The following is a 25256-nucleotide window of genomic DNA, read 5'->3' as shown; positions in this document are numbered from 1 at the left end:
TTCATTTCTCTATTGGGCCATTGGTGTCATTGATTTGTAAGGGCTCTTTATATATGGAGGGAATCAACCTTTTTATCTGACTGATACTTTGCACATTTTCCCATAGCTAACCACGTTACTTTTTTCTATGCAGAAATTTTAAAGTACCCAAATGTATCTTTGATGATGCCTGGGGTATGTATCTTTCCTAGAATTCTTAGAAAAAATTACAGAACAGTCCCAGCATCTATGCCTATTTACGATCTACCAAGAGAACCAGACAAATCAACAGGTGGCTCCAATACAGAATGCTGTGAGTGGGGAAGCCCAGTGGACACATGACCCAGTCTTGGGGGGTATCTTTCTAGGACATCTTCCAAGAGGCAAAGGGGGTGATAGCTGAGCTAGACTGAAAGATGAGTGAGCATTGGCAGGCAGAGGGGACAGGATAGGAAAGCTATATGGCCAGCTGCAGAGCACAGAGTGGTCAGGAGAACTGAGACACATTTGATGTCCCAGGGTCAGGGGCAGAGGGAAGATGAGCAGGCTGGACCATATTCAGTTCTCGACCTGAGGGCCACAGAGAGGCTAACGTATTCCTCACAGGGTGAATTGGCTTCATTTGCCTTTGGAAAGATCCCGAAGAACTGGGAGGGTCAGAGAGGACGTAAGGCCACCAAGGAGACTGAGGCCATATCCTGTGAAGGGGGGAGGCTAGAGGGGACAAAGCCAAAGGGTGGGCAGATGGAGATGGGATCCAGGCTCAGTGCCACAGGGCCAGACCAGAGGGCAGGGCGAGAAGAGCCTGGAGTCCAGGTGCTCAAGGAACACACATTCCCCCATATGGCTGTCCATCCACTTAAGACTCTCCAGGCCAAGCAGGAAGCTAGGGATCCAATCCTTTTAGGCTCAGAGACTCTGTTACACAATTTATACCAGCCCAGGTCAGCCAGTGCCAGGCATGGGTGGGAGATTGGCTCCCCACGCTTGAGGCATAGGGGTGCGGTTCTGAGGGAGGCCAGAGCCTGTAGGGTGCAGAGAAAGGGACGAGGCTCAGGAGTGGTGCTGGGCTGGCACCCTGGTCCTGCCCGCTCTGCCCGGCTCCGGAAGGACCTGAGGTCCTCTGCCCAAAGGACCCTTCTCCCTGTCTCTTCTTCTGTCTCTCCATCCATTTACTTTCTCCATCTCTCTAGTTTATTTGTCTTCCTCTGTCTTGGCTTGCTGGCCCTCTTTCTCTCTCTGAGTACCTCTCTCTGGCTCTTTCCCCTTCCTCTTGTTCTTCTCTTCCCCCTCAGAATCACTTCCTCAGAGGTAGAAACGATTCATCTTAAGGGTGTCACGTGCTCATGGCCAGCAGGCACCACCTGGGACTGGCAGGGGCCCAGGGTCTCTGCTCTGAGTCACTCCTCTTGCTTGCCCTTCTTGCCTGCCAGATCCATATAACCACAGGGACTTATGGCGAGCACCCCAAATGCATCCAGCAGAGGGTGGGCTTCATTTCACTGGAGCTGGGAGATAGACACCTTAGCACACAGAAGGCCCTCTCACTTGGCAGACCTTTGTTCCTAGACCATTGGTCACCAAATATCCCCCTTATCAGCCTCGAGGTTCCACTACCAGTGATTCAGGGCTTAAATGAGGAAGAATCTCTGTTAACCGCCCTCCAACATTTAACATTCAACATATTAGTCATTGACATGCTAGTGCAAATGAGCCAACAGTTCCTCTCTCTGACCCCCAGCTAGGCGGACGCTGCCTAAGGAGACCCCATTAACCCATTTTTGCAGGAGGACAGGTGTAAAAAGAGAAGCAGAATAAAGGACCCCACAGAAGGCAGATGGGACAGAGGTGGAAGGCAGAAAGGAGGGGATTTGGGGGAAGGTAACAGAGGATGGGAGGTGGAACAAAAAGTTGTTAAGCAGAAGGCCTCTTATTTGTCTATCCCTTCATTGTTCACAAAGCACAGTCACAGGAAAGCCCCCAAGTCTTGTCATCACCCCCACTTTCCAGATGGGAAACTGAGGCCCACAGAGAAGGGACCCGCTGTAGATCACACAGAACATCCAGGACTCCTGACTCCAAATCCAAGTACCTTGTCCTGCCTGCCATGCTAGTTTGTGCCCTGTCTTATCACTCTGTTGTCTTCCTCCTACTCCCTAAGGTGCAGGCCTCTCCTCCCAAGGATTCCTGAGGAGGGCAGAAGTCCCTCTTGCAGCCCTAATTTATGATTTTCTGACAGCTTCCTTCCTACCTTTCTCTTCCAGACTCAGACCCAGCTCTGTGAGGAAGGAATGAGCTGGGTAGAAGGCAGCTCCATGGAGCATAAATAATTTGTCCAGGCAGCTGCAGGCTCTCGGGAGGCCCCCAGCACCCCCGCCCTGGCCCAGCAGGGTGTCCCCTGCTCTGGGACTGAGGGGCAACAGGGCCAGGCCTCCAGATCAAAGGCACAGAAAGCGGGCATTGTTCCCCAACCTGGAAACGCTTGGGGAAGGCCTAGTCCTCCGGCCTGCCCTTTGTCTGGGCAGAAGCTTTGAAGGCCACTGACATTTACGCAGCCCCCTCCCTTTTATAACATCCAGGCACTGCCTGGGCCATTAGGCCTGGGGCCCTGGGGGCTGCTGCCATGGTTCTGTGGGAACCCCTGGGCCCCCAGCCCACTTGAGCTGCTTCCTCACCAATAGAATCGGGGTGATATGGACAGATGAGGTGGGGCTCCTGGGCTCACACAAGCTAGTATGCAAACAAGGCCGATAATGACAGCACCCCTGAGCCAGGGAGGCTGTCCTGTGGGACATAGGCAGGGGAAAGGCCCTTAGCACAGGCTCCAGTGGGAGTTCATAAGGAAGGGAGGCTGTGACCCAGGTTTGTTTGCTATGAGAACACTATTTCCTGTTTGGACTAGGCCTGGTGGACATGTCAGTGAATCCACAGCAGAAGGGTTGTTTCCCCAGACCCCACGGCCTGCTCCAGGAGGATGTGTGTGTGTGTGTGTGTGTGTGGACATGTGTGTCTGAGTCCGTGTGCCTGTGTGGCCGACACACACGTGCGTGTGCCCATGTGTTTTCTCTCACCTCATCGGCTCCCAGACGGGAGCCTAAATCTGAGCCAAGTTCTCTTTTTCCCTAAAGCAGTCCCACTGCGGGGCTCGGCCAAAGGGCGCCAGTGTGGCCTGGTGGGTAGGTCGGCACCCATCACTCACCAGCCGGGCCTCGGGCGAGCCCCACACCTGGGGGGATGATAAAGCGGCCTCCCTGGGGACGGAGAGGAGGGCAGGAGACAATGCAAGCAAAATGCTTAGCACAGCACCTGGCACAGGGTCAGCTCTGGGGAACGGAAGCTGCTGTCTTACTGGCCGTTGCGGTCTCGGGTCTTGGCAGTAGATAGGACCAGGCCCCGAGGGAGGAGGCCCCGCCCACAGGGACAGCCCCCACTCCCTGAGAGCTGGAGCCAGCGGCCCCTCTCCTCTCTGCCTCAGCAAACACTGAAACCTCAGATGACCAAGACCCAGGTCCCCGCAGCATTTCCTGCCCTTCCTGCTTAGGGAGGAAAGAGGACCAGAAAACAGGATGACATTTACCAGGAAAGTGTGTGCTTAAAAGGGGGCTTCAGGCTGTGCGCCAGGACCACCACACGGAGACTCAGAGCTTTCACACTTCCCCAGAAGCACACTCCTGAGCCAGAGGGATCTTTAAAAGGTCCTACGGCTTGTTCTTTCGGGCAAGGAGATGAGACTCAGAGAGGGGAGGTGACTTGTCCTAGGTCACACAGCTCCCAGCGCTTGCTCCGGAATTGACACCTAGGTTTTTGGGAAACTGAGACCATGCAGTAACCAGCAGGCTGCACTACCACAAGGTGTGGCTGTAGTTATAGGAGATCCCAGGAGATCCCAGTCTCCGCAAGGACAAGGACCCCTTCTGATGTCCAAATGTCGATAACACCTATTACTGAGAGTGTCCCTGGCTGAGAGGTCCCTTTTTTGACAGGGTTTGCTGGCTGGAAAAATTCCGCAGTAGCCTGAAGCTCCCACAAGTTTGGTGGCATTGACAAAGGAATGTGTGTGCCAGTAATCACAGGAGCATCTCGGACACGTTGCACATGGACCTGGCAGTGCCTCCTCTTTTCTGTGGCCCCAGAGGGGGTCTAGGACATCTTGCAGCCCCTTCCAGGCACTCTGCAGGACAGAAGCCACTGCCTGGCACTTCTCCTTCCTCAAGAGATGCATGCCCTTCAAAGTGCCCTTTGTGGGGGTGCCTGGGTGGCTGAGTCGGTTGAGTGTCCGACTCCTGATTTCGGCTCAGGTCATGATCCCAAGATCATGGGATCGAGTCCCTCATCAGGCTCCATGCTGTTTAAGATTTTCTCTCTCTCCCCTTCTGCCCCTGCCCCCAGCTCACTCTCTCTCTCTCTCTCTCTCTCTCTCTCTCTCTCTCTCAGCCTGATAGATAGATAGATAGATAGATAGATAGATAGATAGATAAAATGAAGTGCCCTTTGGGGAGACGGTTTTTTATCCCAGCCGTTTAACCAGGATTTGATGGGTCTGGGATCCTTTCATGAGATGGCCCCTTGGAAGTGACCAGTCATCCAGGGGATGAAGTCACTGATCTAGTTGTGTCAAAACAAGGGCTAACCACAGAGGTGCAAAGCTGCATTTTGGGAGGTCAGACAGATGGCATAAAGTAGGTGGCCCAAAATGGCACATGGAAGGGAGGGAGGCAGCTCCCCAAGGGGGCAAAGTTGGCACTATGACGATGTCTTTGGAGGAAGTGGTGCATGCTTGGGGGACCATATGAAGCAAGGGACGGTGGATGCCAGGGCAGGGCCAGACATCTCATGGTCACACCCACATAGTGAATGTGCAGATGTCCTTACACAGAGAAACTGAGGCTGGAGAGGGGCAGGACTTGCCCAAGCTAACTTGGGCAAAGGCAGCAGAGGCAAGGTTTGAACCTGGCTCTCACTACTTGCCCCCTCGCAGGTATTGGCATACCCTCCCCCATCCTGACTTAGGCCCAGGACCCGGTGCTGGCCCAGCCCTGGTGAGTCCAGGAGAGACAGTCCCTGGGAATCAGAGTTAGGGGCTGGCAGATCCTTCCTGCTGGAATGTTTCTAGCAGAGATCCTGGGTTTGGGTCTGGACAAGCCACAGCAGGATCCTGAGAAGCAGGCCCCTGGTGCACTGCCAAGCTGGGCAGGGGGCTCCCCAGCCCAGGACTGCCTGCCGCATGTCAATCCAGGCAGAAGAGGGAGTTGAGGCTGTCCTGAGGTTCTGGAGGGGTCCCCTCTGATGACAGCTGTGGTTCCTCCTCATAAACACACACACCCATCACACCTGCACACACACATATCACACACATGCATCACAAGCATCATCATACACATACACATTCATCCATCGTGCACACACACACAAACACACACTTGCATACACCTTTGAGGGATTCACAGCTCTCTCCCCAGAAGTTTATCCACGTACTTCAGATACTCTAAGCCAATCCTTACCTTGTTACAGATGAGAAAACTGAGGTCCAGACCAATATGCTGTCTGCTCTCTTCCCTAATTGTGCTTAAGAGGTAATCCCTTCCTTGGGTGGCTCAGCCCATCAAGCATCGGACTTAGGATTTTGGCTCAGGTCATGATCTCACGGTACCTGGGATTGGGCCCTGTATCACGCTCCCTGTGCAAACAAGTGTGGAGCCTGCTTGGGATTCTCTCTCTCTCTGCCTCTCCCTGCTTGCACGTCCTCTCTCTCAAAATAAACGAATAAACATTAAAAAAAAGGGGGGGGGGAGCTGACCCCTCTGAAGTCAGAAGATATGGGTTCAAATCCTGGCTCTTCCAACCACTGACAGACAGCCCCTCTCTGTGCCTCAGTTTCTTGATCTGTAAGATGACAGCAAAAGAAGACACTGATCTTATGACCAGCTCAGGTCTTCTCCTTGCAGGAGCGGCTACAAGGACCTGGGCCTCAGGTTTCTTCTCTGTATAATAGGAATAATCATGCCCACCTTGCCCAGAGTGGTTGGAGGAATAAACAGAGACAGGATGTGAAGTGGAGGCCAGGTGCCCTGCACACAGTGGTGCTCACTGCTCAGGAAGCCTTTGTTGCATGGATGGATGGATCCCGCGTGCCTTGGGAACTAGATCTCTCACAAATGTTGGGAAGGGATGAGGGCCCTGGCATCGCTAGTCCAGGCGTGGCGGCTCTGGTTGGGTCCGGGCTGCGTCTGAGATGGTGGCCCCGGCCACAGGTCCCGGGTCTGCAGCACGTGAGAGTGCACCTCCGAACTGGCAGCCTGGTCCCAAAAGGGCCACGCGGCGAAAGGCGCCAGGCTCAGGTGGGCACCTGGCGGGCCTCCCGGCGGGGGCGCCCGACCCCCCGGGGCTCCTTCCGGGTTGGCAACGGCTGCGCAGGGGGCGGGGGGCCGCGCCGAGGGGCCGGGCGAGGCCGGGAACGCGCGCCCCCGCCCCGCGCCCGCCTCCCGCCCGCCCTCCGGTCGCTGAGCTGGGAACCGGGAGCCGCGCGTCCGGGGAGGCTGGCGGCGCGGGCGGGCGGGGACGGCAGGCTGGGGGCGGCGACGGCGAGGGGCCGCGCGCGGAGGGCGCCGGGCGCAGCATGGGCGGCCCGCGGGCCTGGGCGCTGCTCTGCCTCGGGCTCCTGCTCCCGGGAGGCAGCGCCGCGTGGAACGTCGGGGGAGCCCAGTTCTCCGGACGCAGGTAAGGGCTGCCTCCCACCACCTCTGTGCCCTGCCAGCCCTGGGGCCAGGACTCCAGGCACCCCCCCTTCCCTCCCCCAACCTCCGTGCAAGCCAGGGATTGGGGAGGGGACCTGGTCCCCCACCTCAGTGCCGGCCGGGATGGGAGTAAGGGACCTGGGCAGCCCAGCTATCTGGCCCAAGCTCCCGGCAGTACGGGGGTCTCCTACTGCAAGTGTCCTGAGCCGGCGTTCCCCTACAGCCTCCTCCACCCCTCCACCACCGCTTCACCTCCAGAGCCCCAAAGGAGGGGGAAGGGGAACAGCCAGGGAGAAGCCCGCCTCTCAGGACTTCCGTGGCCCTAGCTCAAGGGACCCCCTCCCTGCACACAGGAAAAGCCCAGCACATCCCCTAGCTGACCCCCCTTCGGGAACCTCCACCCTTTCCCCTCTGCTCTTGGCTTTTTTTAGTACCCTGGCTATTTATTTCCCTCCGAGGGAGAAGACAGGGGTGGAATTTCACAGTCCGTGGGTCAGTGGTCACCCCCAGGGACCTGGCATTTTGAACAGAGATGGGAGAGAGTATTCTGTGTTCCTGCTGCTTTTCTGGAGCTGGGACCATTCTCTCTGTTGGTGTTTGTGGAGCATCTCCCCAGTGGGGAGTTGAGCCCCTTTATTTGCCGTGTGGTCATTAATCCTTCAAATGAGGGATTTGAATGAGGTAGGAAGCACTATCCCCATTTAGCAGATGAGCAAACTGAGGTCCCAGAGAATTAACATAATGTTCTAGGCTCTTGGGCCATTAGTAGAAGTGCTGGGATTTGAATCTGTCTTTCTGGCTTTGATAAGTGTTTGAACCTGTCCTGGCCCCTGTCCCGGCTGCAGCCCCCACCCCTGCTGGGGTCCTCTCTCCCGAGGGCCAGCCCTTGTCTGAGGCAGACAATACAGAGTAGCCAGGCCTCTTCAGGCCTTTTCATCCCATTCAAAGGCCTTCCCCGGCCCCCACCCCCTAGGGCCTCAATTCTTTAATTCTTTTCAGAGATTCCCTTTCTCAGTGGTCAGGGGCCAGCATGCCCCTGCTGGGCTAGCAAGAGCAGGTGACATGGCTGGGGCTGGAGGGCAGAGGTGGTCAAGGCATCATAGGCCAGAATAGCAGTTATCTGAGACAGGGACAGGCAGGTGGCAGATATCACAGCCGCCACCACCTATTACATGCTGAACACAGCTGACTTGGGCTGGGCATTTTACCCGCATCTACCACCTCCAGAATCTTCCCAACTGCCATGGAAGGCATCCATTTTGATGGTTCCCATTCCATAGAGGAGGAAGCTGAGGCTCTAAGGGAGGATAACACCTACCCAGGGCATGAATGTGAACCCCCAGGATCCTAGGTGCTAAGGTGACCAAGACCCTAAACTCGAATTCCCAGTGTCAGGCTCAGGATGATGGTTGAGGGGACTGAAGGTCCAGACTGCCCTCCGGCCAGTCCAGGGCAGGGCCTTCCAGCCTGGGCTTCTCACCTCCTCACAGCTTCCTGCGTGGGAGCAGGATAGTGGCTCTGGGCAGGTATCTGTTGTCACTGGGGACTGTCACCCCATCTGTTCTCAGAAGGCTCCCAGTGGCCTGAGCATCACAAAAGCCCTGTGGGGGGTGCTGTTGCTCCCATTTTACAGATAAGACTGGGGCCCAAAGAGGAAAAGTGGCACCTGGATCCAGGCCAGCCAGTTTCCCAATCCAGTGTCCTTTGCGTTGTAGCAGTGGTCAGCTGTGGGTCTGAGAAAGGTGTGCAGCTTATGGTTAGGAGGTGGGGGCTCTGGCCCTGGCTCTGGCACTCACTCAGTGTGTGACCTCAGGCAGGTCACTTCATAGCTCCGGGTCTCTGTTTCCTCAATGTTTCCCTCTTTCCTCCCCTTGTCCCCTGCCTGTTCTGAGGGTGGATGGTCCCCCATAAGAAGAATGAACAGTGGTTCCTCCTATCACTGACATTAGGTGGAGGAAGGGACCCCTAACTCGAGGAATCTGTGGTCCTCGGCTGCCAGGACCTCCCCTTGTGGCCACGTCTCAGCATTGTTGGAGACAGCATGGGGACGTCACACCCCATCAGCGCTCCCTCCACCCCCAGCCCAGCACCCCAGGCGCCCCTTGGCAGCCAAAGGATCAGAGGCAGAAAAGAGGCTTTGTGCTTGGGGAGGGGGAGGCCCCGGGAAGGCATCCAAGGGGCGGCCCCAGCCCCAGGAATGTGGCAAGACTTTGAGACCCCCGGAACCAGGGTGCCCGGGGGCTGTGCAGAGCTGCCTTGGCTCACCCCTGCCCCTGTCTACCCCCCCCCCCAATCTCTGCTGGGGCTGCTTCCTGGCCCCCAGGAGATCCCTTCCCACCTGAATCCTTATTTCCTTTAACAACCCATCTCAGCACTATGGCTCTAGAGTAGAAGCCATCACCGCGGCCTGGCCTAGGCCACTTCCCTCTGCAAGATGGGCTTCCTTGGGCAAATCCTAGAATCAAGAGGAGTGGAGAATTTTCCTCCCCAGCCCCTCCCTGGGGAGTTCAAATCCCAGCTCTCTGCCCACATGGGTGACCTGGCCAGGTGACTTCTCTCAGAACCTCAGTGTCCCCCTCTTTAAAATGAAGAGCCTGAGGCGCCTGGGTGGCTTGGTCGGTGAAGCGTCCGACTCTGGATTTTGGCTCAGGTCATGATCTCAGAGTCCTGAGATTGAGCTCAACCAGGAGCTCCATGCTCAGCGTGGAGCCTGCTTAGGATTCTCTTTCTCTCTCTCTCTCCCTCTGCCCCTCTCCCCTGCTCACATGCACATGCTCTCTCTCAAAAACAAAACAAAACAAAACAAAATAAAATAAAATAAAATAAAATAAAATAAAATAAAATAAAATAAAATAAAATAACATAAAATAAAATAAAAAATAAAATGCAGAGCCTGGCAATTCCTATCCCAAAGTCAAAGGAAGGACCTGTGGAAGGTACTGTGCTGGTGTCTCTCAGCGAAGCCACTCTACCACAGCAGTGGGGTGTGGAGCCAGTGTCACAGTTCGAGAACAATAGCTATTAGCACCGTGCTTTACAGTTTGCGTGAGAGGAGATTCTGCTGTCCCCATTTGCGGATGGACAAAGTGAGGTGCAGAGAGGGTCAGGGTCCAAGGTCACTGAGTTAGGAAGCAGCAGGGCCAGGACTGGAACTTCGCCTCCAGAGCAGGGCTCTGGCTCTGATCACCCTGCCCCCACCGTGTACATCTCCTTTCTTTCCTCTCCTTTTCATAACGGCCCTTGGCCCCTGGCCCGCTTGGCTGCCTCCTGCAATTAGCCCTATCACTGTTCCGGATCGCAGCCCTGGGCCCTGCAGAGACAAAGTCCCCTGGGCCCACATGGCAGGGGGTGGAGGGCAAGTGGGGGGACCCTGGTAGGGGTAGCTGGTGCCACACCGAGCTGGTCTGGCCTGTTTTCTCTCCTCCAGCAGCCTCTGGGGGCCCAGGAAGTGCTGAGTGGGCAGCAGTGGCAAGCCCGGAAGAGAAGGGCTGCCCCCTCCCAGCTCCTGCCCTCGCCCCATCCCACAGGCTCAGCCTCACTGGGTTCTTGGGCAACTTATCACTGACCCGCATCTCAGAAAAGAACCCCCCCCGCCCAGAGGTGCCTGGGTGGCTCAGTCGGTTAAGTGGCTGACTTCGGCTCCGGTCATGATCTCGCAGTCCGTGAGTTCGAGCCCCGCGTCGGGCTCTGTGCCTGGATCCTGTTTCAGATTCTGTGTCTCCCTCTCTCTGACCCTCCCCTGTTCATGCTCTGTCTCTCCCTGTCTCAAAAATAAATAAAACGTTAAAAAAATTAAAAAAAAAAAAGAAAAGAAAAGAAAACCCCCAGGGACAGTGGGATGTAGGCAGTCTTCCAAGTACAGCGCCTATCTCTGGGAACCTGGGTCCTGGCTCCTCTGCCCATGGCCATTGCCTGTTCTTGCTCATTCAGTCATTCAGCAAACCTCCCTGGGCACCCTCAGGCTGAGCCCCATTCTAGTGTGGCCCCTGCCAGTGCCTTCCCTCAGCATCTGCAAGGAAGGGAAAAGCTCAAGGCTGCCTTGAGTGGCTGAAGGTGACCCCTGGAGGTGCCCCACCTCTCCTGGGATCTTAGGACTGAGACCTAAAGGACAAATAGGAGTTTTCTGGAGCAGGGGGGAGTGGGTGCTTTCCAGGCAGAGGGAATTCGAATGCAAGGACAGGGCTGGCAGGGCTCACAGGGCGATGGGGAGCCTTGGTGGCTGTGGACTCACAGCAGGCAGTGGCAACATTAGGTCTGTGCTTTAGAAGGAGGTCCTGCTGCCCCTGGAAAGTAGACAGAGGGGCCAGGCCAGGACTCTTCAGAGGAACTTGGGTTTATCCTGGGAGCAGTGGGGCTGGCATCGTCAAGGCTGGGGGGGGGGGGACGTGGTTATTGGTGACTCCCCGCCCCATCCCAGGGGAGTGGCCAGGGGCTGACCTTGAACCCCACATGGCCTAAGTATCCCCTCCTGTTTAGTCAGCCATCAGCTCCACATCTTTTAAGCAGGGGATTCAAGCAAACTCCAGCTCGTGGGAAATAAACCAGGGACCCACATGGGGGCAATTTTAATTAAGGAAGAAGAAAATTGTTTTCTTTCGCTGCCCCCTGGTATAAAGAAAAAGGGGCAGGTCAAGCAATTGTGGGCAGTCACAGGCCCACCTCCCCCAGCCCGGTCCAGGGCCTGGGCATGGAGGGAGGCGTGTGTGCACAGGGCCATTTGGCTGACAGGATGGTCATTCTGTGGCTGTGTGTCCTGTTGGATTTGCCTAGGTCTGATTGTGTGCTTGAGTGTGTGTGTGTGTGTGTGTGTGTGTGTGTGTGCGCTTATGTGGGTCTGTGTGTGTGCACATGGGTACACGTGTGTCCAGGAGTTATAGGCACTCATAAATACGTACGTGTGTGTCCGTGTGTGTGTGTGTGTTTGTGTGTGTGCTCACTGCATTGATGGATGTGCATGCCTTTGCGTGTGTGTATACATCCATACACCGGGACGGAGTCTTCATTCCTGGCGCAGGAGCCCCTCCAGTATCTGGAGCTTCTGACTGTCCTCTGCCCGGGTTGCTCCCTCCCTCCCTCCCTCCTTCCTTCACTCCCAGAGCCCTAGGACCAGCCTGAGGAACATCACACAGGCTGTAGGGAACCCCCAGCACCCCTCAGGAAGTGCCTTCCAAAACTTGCACCCCAAGTTTTATGCATTTTTCTGGATAGGAACCACAACTGACATCACTTTCTCAAAGGGGCTTATCCCCCCACCCCCCACCAAACAAAACTCAAACAGCTCTAGGGACCCAGAGGATCTAAAGAGTGGGGCCTTTTTGAAGAGGTATATATTTTTTTTAACTTCTAAAATCACCCACCTGCTCATTGGGAGAAAATTTCCAGCCTGAGGTTAAGAGTGCCAACTCTAGGGTCAGATGGACCTGAATCCCAACCTTTACTGTGTTGTTCATCTTGGGTGCCTGGGGCTCATCCCAGACCTGAGAGCCTCAGTCTTCCCATCTGTAAAGTGGCACTCATAGTTGGTATGTGAAAGGCTTTGGACCCAAGCTCCTGGTGTGCAGCATGCATGATTATTGAAGGCTGCTGTTAGTGCAGGAGACAGAGCAGATGGAAAGCTCCTCCCTGCCCCCATGGGTGGCAATTTGATGTGAGCGTGTGATTTTTCCTAACTTTGCACACATAGCTATATATGTGCATATACATATAAATAGTCTTTGAGCTTTCTCTTTTTTAAATTTCTTTAAGTTTATCTATGTTGAAAGAGAGCATGAGCTTGAGCCCGGGAGAGGCAGAGAGAAAGGCAGAGAGAGAATCCCAAGCAGGCTCCCCCACTGTCAGCACAGAGCCCAATATGGGGCTCGAACCCATAAACAGTGAGATCATGACCTGAGCAGAAGTCAAGAGTTGGACAGTTAACCAACTGAGCCACCCAGGCACCCCTGAGCTTTTTTTTTTTTCCATGTAATGTTTATTTATTTTTGAGAGAGAGAGACAGAGGGTGAGCAGGGGAGGAGCAGAGAGAGAGGGAGACACAGAACCCACAGGCTGAGATGTCAGCACAGAGCCTGACACACTGTGAGATCATGACCTGAGCCAAAGTCAGACACTTAACCACTTAACTGACGGAGCCACCCAGGGCCCCCCACCCCCACCCTGAGCTTTCTTATTTTAATAGAAATCCAATCCTTCTCTATCCATTGGTCTGCACTTGCGTTTCTCAATTAGCCAGACATGGTGGTCTACACGTGGAGAACTTGGGATCTATCTCGCATCTGGTTTTCCACGTCCAGTGGTCCTGTAGCTGTTTAGGCTGTTCCCAGTGTCGCGTGGTTCCCAGCAGTGCTGCCACAAGCCCCTGTCACCTCTTCCATGTGGTGTCTGGCCAAGGGCTATGTTGAGCCTCTGCCAGGTCATTGGTCTAAACAGAGCCATCCCTCTCCCCACTTTGCCTTTGGCTAAGGCTGTTTCTTCCTCCTGGACTTATCCCAGGGTGACAAAAGAGTGAAGGGACTTCCCCAGCGTCCCACAGTGAGATAGCCGGCAGGTCCCAGCCAAGGACATTCTCTGATGGGTGACCAGGGTCGGGGGTGGGACGGCAGCTGGGAGACTGGATGTCGGTGGTGGCAGACATCTCTGTGATGGCTGAGACATTCCAGCGGCTCAGCAGCCCTCAGCCCTGCACAGGGTCACAGGCCCTGCATTTTTTGCCGGGATTGGGAAAGGAGGGACTGTTTCAGGTGACCCTTTTCAGCCAGAGCCTGTCACCCCACCAGACTTTCCTTTGTGGTCTTGAGCCTGGGGTCAGCAGGTTCCCAGGCTAGGGCCTTCACAGAACCATGGATCGTGGCTCAGGAGATGGGGAGGAGACAGGAGTTGAGATCTCTGGGATGAAGTCAGGGGCCAGGCTGGGCCATCCACATTCCTGGGTGCAAATCTGACTCTACCATACACCAGCTCTGGTACGTGAGCAGTTGTCCTCCCCTCCCCAAGCCTCAGTTTACACCTTTGTAAAATGTAGGGAGGTGCCTTCCTGACTTACTAGGAAGATAATGTAAATACCCTTAGCATACAGTGGGTGCTCAATAAATGCAATGCAATATGTTTTTTGTTTTGTTTTTTGTTTTTTTAGAGAGAGAACACACGAGCAGGGGAGAGAGGGACAGAGGGAGAGACAGAGAGAATCCTCCCTGCTGAGTGTGGAGCCCAATGTAGGGCTCGATCCCACAACCTTGGGATCATGACCTGAGCTGAAATCAAGAGTCAGCTGCTGAAATGACTGAGCTACCCAGGCGCCCCGCAAAGCAATATGATTATTAATGGGCATTTGAAGAATCCAGTCCCCCATGCTTGGGATGTCTGGCTATCACACAGAGGGGACACAAGGATAAGTGAGACAGGGCCTCTCTTCTGTCATGCCAGGGGAGGGAGAGGGCAGACATGAATCCTCAGCCTAACTCAGTGAGACAGGTATACAAAGTGCTGCAGGGGATCCCTGGCAGGGAACCATCAGTTCTGTTCAGGTAGGGGTGGAGGTGGGAAAGGACTCGGGGAGAGGTGACAGCACAGTAGGGCTTTGAAGGTTGGAGGTGCCAAGTGGAGAAGTGGGGGCAGGGTGGGCCCAGCGTGTGGCAGTGGGCCCAGGCAGTGGGCCCAGCGTGAGTGTGTGTGAAGGCCTGGAGGTGAGGGTTCACAGCAGATGTGAGCACAGGAGATCTGGAGGGCTCCGAATGAGGATGAGCACGGGAAGAACATGGCCAGGTTTCCATTTTATGACACTCTCCCTAGGGAGTGACTGAGAGGCAAGACGGGGGCTGCTGCTGTTGTCCGGGTGGGAGGTAGGAGGCCCTGGTGACCCGGATGGGTAAGGGTTGGAGAGAAGTAATATCGAGAAAGGAGAGCGCAGGCAAGGATGCCTTGCTCCCGTCTTGTCCCCCGCAGCTCAGTCCCCACGACCTTCCGAGAGCCCCCAGCACAGCTGCCCCTCCAGAGCTATGGGAGTCACTCCTCAGCCACAGTAGCCCAGAGACTCCTGACTGGGGCCCAAAGGACTCAGAGCTCGGGGGTCTCTCTCCCTAGAGACTCAGGGCTCCTGGAGAGAACCCAGACCTCCTCACTCATCCTCCCCGGGGTCCTGGGCAGAAGCTGCGCATGGCGCCTGAGCTTCCTCACTGTGGGTCTGTTTCAGGAACTGGTGCTCCTACGTGGTGACCCGTACCATCTCATGCCACGTGCAAAATGGCACCTACCTTCAGCGAGTGCTGCAGAATTGCCCCTGGCCCATGAGCTGCCCAGGGAACAGGTAAGTGAGACCATGGTGGAACAGGGGCTGGTGGCATTCTAAGTGGAGGCCAGCAGGAGCAAAGGCCTGGTTGCGACACTGCATCGAAAGTGCAGGGAAATGCAGGGGCCCCGAGGGTGGGAAGAGCAAAGGGAATATTGGCCCCCTCCCCATCCTCAGCACCTCCCCTTAGGCTCCTGGGGCACTTGGAGGGCCTCCTGGGGGAAGGATTCCACCATTTACCCACATGCATTCACTTGGTGAGGCTTCACTGCTTGGCAGGACAGGCCAACCCAGCTTGCAGGGACTTCCTGTCCACTTAATATCTAGATCCCCCCACCTGGGGAGTTACAAGGGATTAGAAGGGCTGAATCCCTGTATAGAGGAGGAGAGAGGCTCCAGAGGGGCTCAGAGGTAGCAGAGGACCCTGGAGCTTGTCCCCACGGACATCCAGGTCGGTGGGAAAGGTGGCAGAAAACTCTGTCTGAGTTCGGCCCCCTGGACACTCTTTCAGCTACAGAACCGTGGTGAGACCCACATACAAGGTGATGTACAAGACAGTGACCACGCGTGAGTGGAGGTGCTGCCCCGGGCACTCAGGGGTGAACTGCGAGGAAGGTAGGACTACCCCGAGGTACAGGCCAGGTGCCTTCCCTCGGGCGCGTGGGTGGGAGTAGTCAACCCTTGCTAAGTCGGTAGATGCTACAGTGGCCAGCACTGGGCACACCCGGGCCCACTAGTGAGGCTTGGCTGGTATGCACACAGTCAAGGCCTGCTGTCCCATGGATGTTGACCGCCTAACTCTCAGGACCCCTGAAAGAATGTCATACATGCTGCATAGCTCATGTCTTGAGGCACACCATCCCAAGCCTTTCCTCCAAACTTGGGGAGAACCCGTGTGGACATTTCCACTGGATATGGTAACAGCACACGGAAACGAAGCACCCCTTAAGTCTGTGAATCGGCCCGGTTGGGATGGTTGTATCCATCTTGTGGGTGAAGAAACTGAGGCTCAGGAAAGTGATGGGTATACAGCTCCTGAGTGGCGGTCAGGATTTGAAGCCTGGTCTGCCTGGCCTCTCCCAGGGCCTTAGAGATGGGCCACCACATGTGGAGTGTGTCGCAGGCAGAGGGAGCCCTTTCACCCCACCCCCCTTATCTGCGTGCAACACGGGTGGCTCAGGGCCCAGCACCCACCAGTGGTACAGAGGACACAGCCCAGGCCTCCCTGCACCCTGGACACATGGTTACCTGGAGAGCCCTCTCTCAAGGGCACCTGCCTCTCTGCTAAGCAGTCTGGGTGGCTCCCACCCTCACTACCTATCTGAACTCAGCAAGAGAAGCTGTCAGAACCAGCCCAAGAAGCACGCCTGTAGGCACATTAGTGGAAAGAGGCATTCAGGGACCCCAGAGCAGCACGTTAATGTGAGCATCAGTCACAAGACATACTCTGATTCCAGAAACACAAACGTGTGAGACATGGCCTCTGAATCAAGAGAGCGTGATGCTAACAGAAGTCACCATTCATAGGTGCTTCTTGAAAGATTTACATGCTCCGCCTCCCTGGGACCCCACAAGAGTCCTGCTTCATAGGATGGGCAACAGAGGCCCAGAGAGGTGGAGTCACATGCCCAGAATCACACAGGGTGGGGGGTAGAGCTCACGACAGAGTGGGGCAGGGAGGGGCCTGGCAGATTTCCCTGTGGGGTTGGGGAGTCTCCAGTTCCGGTAGGGGTGGCCAGAGGGAGTGGAGGAGCTGCCTGATGCCCAGCAGGGGTCCTGTACAGAGAGGCAGCTGCCGGTGCCGGTGTGGGAGGGCAGACATCAAGGGGAACCAGGAGTGGGACCCTCCCCTCCCTGGTGGGAGGAAGAGGGGCCCAGGGGGCAGAAGGAGAGCCAACAAGGAGGGGCTGCTGCCAAAGAGGACACAGAGTAGCTGGTCGGGGGGAAGTAAGTCCCCAGAGTGTGGGGGCCACGTGGGCCTAGCGGGCCTGAGCCAGGCAGGGCCTGCCCAGACAAAGGCCACTCTGTCAGTGGCTTCCCTCCCAAGGGCAGACCTTCCCAGGTCTGTGGGGCCATCATGGAGCCAGTGAGGGCGGAAGACAGGTGGGGGCAGCTCCCATGCCCTTGAGTCCCACAGCTGGAGGCTGTGTGTCCAGAAACCAGGATCAAGGCTAAGGTCTCTGCCAATGGCAAGGTTGGCGTGCAAGACGGGGGCTGGGCTAGGCCAACCCTGACATCTGCCATCTCCTGTTTCAGGGCCTCCAGGTCCCAGCCTGGGATGGACGTCTCCAGGGCTTCATGGGCCAGGCCAGATCTGCCACACACCAGCTGTGTGGCCTTGGGCCAGGGACTCCCCATACATTGTGCAAGTCATTGTGCAAGGGCACCGGGCAGAGGGGGCAGGGTGGGGACTGCAGTGCAGGTGGCCCGTATCTCGTGCCCATTCACAGGGAGGAATACCTTCTCTAAAGAGCACCAAGCTGCTGTGTGCTCTTGCAGAGCCTGGGCTCTCCCACACTAAACTTCTGTGTTCTCACTTGTGAAATGGGCAGGGTACTAGAGTCTGCTTCCCAGGGATGTTTCAAGGATGAAATGAAGCCGTAAAGACCCTGCAGTGGCACGGCAGCCTGTGGTGGGCACTATGTGATAACCAGAGACAGGAAGGGCCTCTCCCACACACAGGCAGAGCAGACTAAAGAGATGCCCAGGCCTGGATGTTCTGGAACACTGCTCTTCTGGGGTCCTGGGAATGAGGGTGGGGAAGCATGAGGACATTGCAAGCCCAACCCAGGCCGTGCCCTTCCTCTGACAGCTTGGTTGAGGCTGAGCCCCACCCCCCCAGCAGTTTCCCCGGCTGGTAACTGCCCTCATAGTCTGCCCAGCCCTGTGACATGGCCCTGGGGCCACAGAGCAGTGTCACCAGAGCAGTGTGGGGTGACATGAAGGAGGAGAGGGAGCACCCATCATTCCAGAATTCAGATCTAGATCAGCTGTGCTCTGCTGTGTGATCTGGGGCAGGTCACCCTACCTCTCTGAATCTTGTCTCTATCTGGAAGTCACGTGGGATTGAAAAGTGCCCACCTTGTACTTTATTATGAGCGTCTGAGACTCATGCCTCAAACACAGTGGATATTCATAAATTTATATCTTCCTCTCCCCCTTGGCCCCTGTGCTGGGGATTCTGCGATGGCTCTCTGGGACTGTCCTGCCTCCCACCTCTGAGATTAGTTTCTCAGTCAGCTCCTCAGCAAACAGGCCTCGAGCCTGCAGGTTCTTCGTTCACTCGTAGCTCTTAGCCCTGGCTTTCTCATCTTCAGAATGGCAATGTTCACTCTGTGATGATGAGTGAGGATGTTCCCTGATGTTCATGACAACCTATGAGGAAAAGACTGGAATAGGCCCCGTTTTACAGATGGGGTAACTGAGGCTCAGAAGGGTATTCACCTGGACCTGGAGTCACTCAGCACGGGACCTGTCTGATCAAGCCTCTACTAATGCCTCTCGGCCTTGGGAGGTGGGACTAGACGGAGGAAGGGAGCCTGGCTGAGTCTCACCTGGCTGCCCACTCCCACTGGAAAACGTTGAGGAAGGGCCAAGGCCGGATGCACTGTGTCTGCTGGTCCTGAGCCCCTGGTGGGCTCTGCTGAGGGCAGGGCTGCTGTGGCCTCCGTGTTATTCTGCCTCTGGGAGGAGGGAGTCCTTGCGGACAGATTGTTCACCCATCAGCCCCATTGTTCAGGCGATGTAAGTGAGGCTCAGAGAGGGTGTAGATCTCATCCAGGGTCACACAGCAAATAAGCTTTATAGCTGGGATTCTCAGAGCTAGGGCTCTGACCTGGGGTCTGCAGCTTCCCCCTGGCTCAGACCCTCCCATAATTATAATGATGAGGGGAAGGAAAGCATCCGCTGTCTTCCATGCCGGGTACCATGACTCACACCCACTGGTGTCATGCTACCTATCATGCCATGATGCAGAAGGTCCAGGTGTGGAAATTGAGGCTGGGAGAGGGAAATGCCTTGTTCAAGGTCACATCCCGATTCAAAGTCCATCAGTATGACCTGGGGCCAGGATTTTTCCTCTCCAGCAGCATCAGCTGAGGATTTCCAGTAGGGGAGTATTCAGACAGTTGGGGCACCATGAGACTGGTGGAAGCCAATCTCAGCCCCAATTGCTCCCTGATAGAAAAATCGAGAAGCTCCCTCACCCTCCTCTCCCATGAGATCCCCTGCAGCTAGGTGACCTCTGTTTGCCCCTCACTGTTCCACTGTCCTTAGCACACATGTCCCTTCCCCATCTGTGGACTCCCACAGCCCTTCTATGATGGGGTACCAGAGAGGGAAGAAGTTTGCCCCAGGTCACACAGCAAAAAAGCTTAAGAACAGACCAGAGGTTCTGCCCCAGGTGTCGCCTGGGCCCTGGGCTTCTCCACCATCCAGGGTCAGGCCCTTCCTGCACCTGTCTTTCCAGCCCTAACTAGATGCCAGTTACAGTGCCAAGTTTGTGCTTTACTCTGAAGATTCAGGATCCTGTGGGCTCAGTGCTGCCCGAGTCTGCCACCTGTCTACTCCACTCCTGTCTGGAAGGTCCAGCAGCCCCTATCTCCTGACTCCCTGCCTGTCCGTCCTTCACCCCTAGCTGGGTGGTTCCCCTCTCCACCCTCCTGGCCACCCCAGTGATGTGCTCCAGCCTTGCCCTCACTCCATCTTACCCTTGGCCTACACTGGCCTTCTCTCCCACCCCACAGCCTGGGCAGCAGCTGTCCCCTCTGCCTGTGACCCTCCTGGAGCTGCCACCTGGCTATGGTGGCCCCCGCCTTCCCATCACTACTCGTGTCTCTCCAGTGCCTGAGATACAGTGGGTACATGGGAAATGAATGGGAACCTCCTTTTACCCTGAAGAGAGGGCCAGGCTGGACACAGACTGAGGCTTCCCAGAAGCCAGCTGGAGGGTTCTTGGAGCTCCTGGCCCCATCCCTGACCCCATCTTTGGTTCAGGCCAACAGCAGCAAATATTTACATTTGCAAAGTAAATTCCCAGGACGACACCTGGACTGAGGCTGGGGAGACTGCATCTCTGTGGCTGTGGTCACTGGACCCAGCAGACCTGTGGGTGGCTCATGAATGAGGAAGCCCCTCTGCTGGCCCCTGTCCTGAAAGAGAAAGCCAGAGATGAAGCCCAGGGACACTCGCAACTTCTCACACCCACATTCCCACTGTAGGGTGGCGTTTGAATCCCCACATCCCTACCTCTCTGTGTGGACAGGCAGCCTCTCCTTTCTGGGCCTCATGTTCTCATGAAGACCCAATGAGAATGGGCTTCTTAGCTTAGCCCTAGTGGTGGGCAGGGGGAAGGGGAGCTGCTTATGGGGACACAGGGCTTGAAACTGTACCTGATGCTGTCCTTGTGCAGATCAAGGCAGGGAGTGATGAGAGTGTCATGGGGGGAGCTTTGGTGGGTACCCTGGTCTGTCTGGGAAGGCTTCCTGGAGGAGGTGATATAGGACTGGCAGCTGTGGGGAAGGGGGTAGGGAGGCAGTGTGTGTGGTACTGGTAGAGACCTCCCAGGTGGTGGGAAGTAGCCCACAGTCAGGTTTCCCAAAGTGAAGCTGGGGTTTGTGGTCCTGGAACCCAGCCTGGAGCCCCTGAGAGGGCAAGGTTAGGGCTGAGGGGTGGAACTTTAGGACAGACCACCAGGCTGGGGTCTGGGGGACTTTCAGCCCACTGGGGTCTGCTCCAGAGGTCCTGGCCCAACACCAGTGGGAAGGATATGATATTTTTGGATGACAGGGGACCTTGTCCCAACCCTGGGCTTTTTCCCTACTGGGATTTGCTGTGCTAAAGGGCCATTTTACAACCTGATTTGCCCCTTAAAGTAGTTCTGTCCACTTACCAGCATTTGAGGTTTTAGGGATTGTTTTTGTGAATCCTGAAACCAAACCAATATTTTCTGGGTTTTTTTTTTTTTAGCAGTTTTGTTATTTAACTATCTTCCTTCTTTCCTTCCTTCCTTGCTTCCATCTTTCTTTCTTTTAAAATTTTCACTTGCCATCACTTTGAACCAGTTACATCTATGCTGATGGTCAGACCATGTTTTCGTTAGTTTTTCTAGTTCTCTCTGGCGTCCAGTGAAATGTACGAAAGCAAATTGGTTGAAAAAGAATTTCCAACCACAAGTGCATAGATTAGCAACTCAGGGAAGCCCTCGTGTGACGTTAGAACATTTATGCTCATTTTCAAGACCATTGTGTCTGCCGTCCACATTATTTTGCCTTTTGTTTTGTTTGTTTTACGTTCATTTTGGGCCGGTGATTCATGCATTTGTTAACAGAAGGTCTGTTGAGGCCACTGAGGCCCTACTATGCAACAGGCACTTTTCCAGGCCATTCATGGGACAGACTAGGTCCCTGCCCTGGTGGGGCTCATGTTCCAGCCAGTGGGGTGGGTGACTGGCCGTGAACTGGGGAACTGACACAGTACATGTTAGAGGGTGGGAATGCCATGAAAAAAGGGGAAAACAGCAGGGTAAGTGAGGAGGCCGGGCCAGGCAGATGCTCTGCCAGACTTCTTCCCAGAGAAAACCCAAACTTCCATGAGGTTGGAGAGACAGCAGCTTCCTTTGGTTGACTTCCTGAAAAGAGTAATAAAATGGCCTTTTACATCTTCACCTGGGAGCAAAGAGGACGAGGAAGGCTTGGCGAGCCCATTCTCCTCCAGAGCCAGCATTCCTACAGGTGCCAGGCCTCCCTGCCTCCACCCAGTGGGCTGACTTGAGGTGCCAGGTGTCCCAGAGGTCGAGCCCTGGAGTTAGGCTAACCTGAGTTCAAGTCCAGGCTCCAGCCGTCTTGGTTTCCCCCCAGAGAGATACTCATATTCACTCGTCCATTCATCTGAGCACAGGAGACAGAGGAGCTCTGTGCCTCAGTTTCCCATCTGTAAAGTGGAGGTGGTACTAGCTACCCATTTATAGGGTTCCGTGAGGATAATGAGTTAAAAATCTGTATGTGAAGTGCTTACTAGAATGTGCCAGGCCCAGAGTAAGTGCTAGCTGTTAAGTGTTAGCTGTTACAACCTACCATGTGAGATTGAGCTGGGGTGTGTAGAACACTTAGCATTGGCCTTGGCTCACATGGCATTCCCCCCACCTTGCCCTGATCCCTGCCCCCGGTCCTGGGCTGCCACCCCACCTTCCTCTGTCCTGGGCCGGATTTATTCCCTGCGATGGGGCAAGTCCCAGGTCCCCAGGGAGGGTGAGCGGGAGATGCAAGGCCAGTCTAAGCAGAGGCCCCATAGTGGAGCAGGGTCTGGCCGCCTCCCTGCTGGGGGCTGGCCAGAGACACCCGTCTGGTTTGAGTTCCCGGCGCCGCACTCCCTGCACCAACCCGCAGCCTGGCTCAGAGCTGCCAGGTCTGTGCCTTATTTGGGTCTTTTCTCCCCGCCCCCCCCCACCAGATGGCACTCTGTGGCCTTAAAAGGCAGGCCTGGGGGGCGGCCGGGGGAGGGGTGCAGAGAAGGGCAGTTGCTACTGCTGGCTCCAGAGCCCCTCCAGCTGTACCCCTGCCCCTGGCTCAGCCAGCCCATCCCTCTGGCTGTGGGGAAAACCAGGCCCCCAGAGCCAGACCAGCCAGGGTGGCCACTCTTCATAGGGGTGGTGGCAGAGTAGAGCACAGCCCCCCTTGCCCTCCCCAGGCAGCCAGCCTCCCTCTGGTTTTCATTTAAAACCAGGGCGGGTTCCACTTCAGTGTCTTCTTACCAATTGGGGCAGGGAGAAGGGGGACAGCCATGTCCCAGCTGCTTGCTGTGTGCCTATGTGTGCCCAGGGGGCCCTTTGTATACATTGCCTTCCTCAGGATCACACCAGCCTGGGGGGCGTAGTAGCCTTATGACTCCACTTTACAGATGGGAATATAGGCGGGTCCAGAGAGGACAAGTCATACAGGTCAGCAAGTAGCAGGGCTGGGACCCAACCTTGCATCTGTTACCTCTAAGCTCTTAACCCATGCAGCTTGCTGGGGTCATTGGCCCCTACCCGCTGCCAGCCCGCTCCCCAGTCCCATCAAGTTGGCAGTCTTGTTCCAGTTCAGCCCAGCTCTTGCTGTGTGACCCAGGAAAACTGTCCCACCTCTCTGGGCCTCTGTCTCCCTCTTCACCAGGAGGGGTAGGGATCCTGGCCGGGGCCACAGTGGCACATGGGGAATAGTGCAGGCCAGCGGGGCTCTCATCAGTATCATCCCTCAGTTTCAGGTTCCGCTGGCTTCTTGGAGCCTGGCTGGTCAGGCAACACCATGCGACGGATGGCACTTAGGCCCACAGCCTTCGCAGGTGGGTCCTGGGGCAGCTGCTTGGGGTCCCCCTGGTTTAGGAGAGGCTGGGCGGGGGCACAGGCAATGTGGTGATGATCCTAAAGCCAGCTGAGTCCAGCAATGGAGGGTCAGGGAGAGCACCCACCCTTGCCCACCCCAGCCTGGAAAGAAAAGTGGGGGGTGGAGAGAAAGGGCCTAGAAGGAGTCTGACCTGGGCCCAGCACCCCAAGACCCATGACCCCCAAACTCTTTTGTGTGTGTGTGTGTGATCCCCAGACTCTTGCAGATGTGGGCCCAAGCCGCCAGTCCTCTTTTTATTTAAACTATGCTTTTCTCCGCATCTGCAATGAGTGAGGCACTGCGCCAGGTGCTTTCCATTGTCAACCCATTTCAATCTCACAGCCCCAGGAAGGCATCATTGTCCCCTCTAAAGAGGAGGAAGCTGAGGGTCAGAGAGGAGACGCGCCCTTCCCAAGGCCCCATAACCAGGAAGGGGCAGCTCTGGGACTCGACCCCAGACTTTGTGCTTGTCAAGAACTCACTGCACCCTTGCTCTGAACTCAGTGTCCTCAGATGTGAACTGGGGTGACACTCGTCGTAACACATGGGATCCTGGCGTGGACTGGAGAGATGAGCCCTTAAAGCATTAGTCTCCGTGCACCGCAGCTGGCAGGTTCTGGAATGAGCCAGAGCTGCTACCGATAACTTAGGGGTATCCCTGGGGAGGCCCGAGGAGCTGGACGGTGGTTGCGGAGGCAGAATCAGAGGGTAGCGCCTCTGAGCCAGCTCAGTCCAGATTGTGATGTGTCAGTCCCCAAAGCTGGCAAGCCCAGGCTAGCCCTGCCCAAGGGGAAGCAACAGGATTTCCTGCCCTGGCTTCCAGGGAAGGAGTCATCTTGGATGTAAAGGTTGCAGGAGGTGGGTCCCTGATTCTGCTCTGGAGGATCTGGAGCCAAAGGAAACCCTCAGGACATGGCCTACCTTGAACAGGCTGTAGCCCCTTCTCCTACACTGGGCTATCTCATGGTTTGGGGTCATCAGGCGTCCCATTGCCTCCATCCTGCCCCCAGGCGTTGAGGGGCTCCATGGGGAACCTGTGGCGCCTGGCCCCAGCCCCAGCCTCGTCCCTCCCTACAGGTTGCCTCAACTGCAGCAAAGTATCAGAGCTGACCGAGCGGCTGAAGGTGCTGGAAGCCAAGGTGGGTGAGCAGCTGCCCCTCCCCTGGCCTCCCCACCCCCTCCCTGCACCCCTATGCCCCATCCACTCATGATTCCCATTGCATCTCTGAGCTGAGCTTCAACACCCAAGAGCATGTGACCTCCCTACCAGGCACCCACCATCCTCCAGAACAAGCTGGCTTCCCCTCTGTGCCCTTCCCCAGGAAGCCTGCTCAGTCAGATCGCCTGGCCTGCTCTTCCTCCGGGAGGCCTACGAAGCTCCCTGTGCACCCCCATCTCCATGCCAGCCAGATATTTGTAGACACCACGCCCCCAGAGCCCGTGGCTGAGTCTCTTATTTGCCCTGTCGCCTTTGCCTTTTATTCCCCTCCACCACCATAATACTATCTTCCCAGTTTCCAAAGCAAAACATCTGCACATCCCAAATTATCTCAAGAACAAAGGTTTCAGCAATTAAAAAGCAAGATATTCTAAGTTTAGAAACATGAATAGCTCAGAACTGTGAAAAACCTACCAGAAAACCATCTGCAGCAGTCACCTATGCCCCGAGAGAGAACAACGGTCAATATTTAAGCATCTTTTCTTCCAGATTTTCTTTTCTTTTTTTTAAGTTTACTTATTTATTTTGAGAGAGAAAGAGAGAGAGCGCGCACAAGCATGAGGGGGCAGAGAGAGAGAATCCTAAGCAGGCTCTGCACTGTCAGCAGGGCTCAGTCCCACGGACCATGAGATCATGACCTGAGCAGAAATCAAGAGTCAGACGCTTAACCAACTGAGCCATCC

General features: G+C 55.8%; 1 protein-coding gene across 7 annotated transcripts in view; it reads left to right on the top strand.

Moving 5' to 3' along the window:
• The first annotated feature begins 6439 nt into the window (after positions 1-6439).
• The window catches only part of EMID1 (EMI domain containing 1), a 49164-nt gene continuing 30347 nt past the window's right edge, over positions 6440-25256 (top strand). For 6 of the 7 annotated variants that reach the window (XR_006210052.1, XM_042962654.1, XM_042962655.1 and 3 more), the window contains exons 1-5: positions 6562-6696; positions 14899-15012; positions 15506-15609; positions 23230-23313; positions 24432-24493. Coding sequence is in view for 6 of the 7 variants with exons in the window: in XM_042962654.1 (XP_042818588.1) it covers positions 6596-6696; positions 14899-15012; positions 15506-15609; positions 23230-23313; positions 24432-24493 (465 nt within the window). In the remaining variant the exon portion in view is untranslated. Of the gene's footprint in view, positions 6697-14898; positions 15013-15505; positions 15610-23229; positions 23314-24431; positions 24494-25256 lie in introns of all 7 variants that reach the window. The other variant, XM_042962657.1, reaches the window with a different exon arrangement.

The sequence above is a fragment of the Panthera tigris genome, chromosome D3, assembly GCF_018350195.1.
Source record: "Panthera tigris isolate Pti1 chromosome D3, P.tigris_Pti1_mat1.1, whole genome shotgun sequence".
In the NCBI taxonomy this organism is placed as follows: domain Eukaryota; kingdom Metazoa; phylum Chordata; class Mammalia; order Carnivora; family Felidae; genus Panthera; species Panthera tigris.
This window is presented reverse-complemented; position numbering and strand designations above follow the sequence as displayed.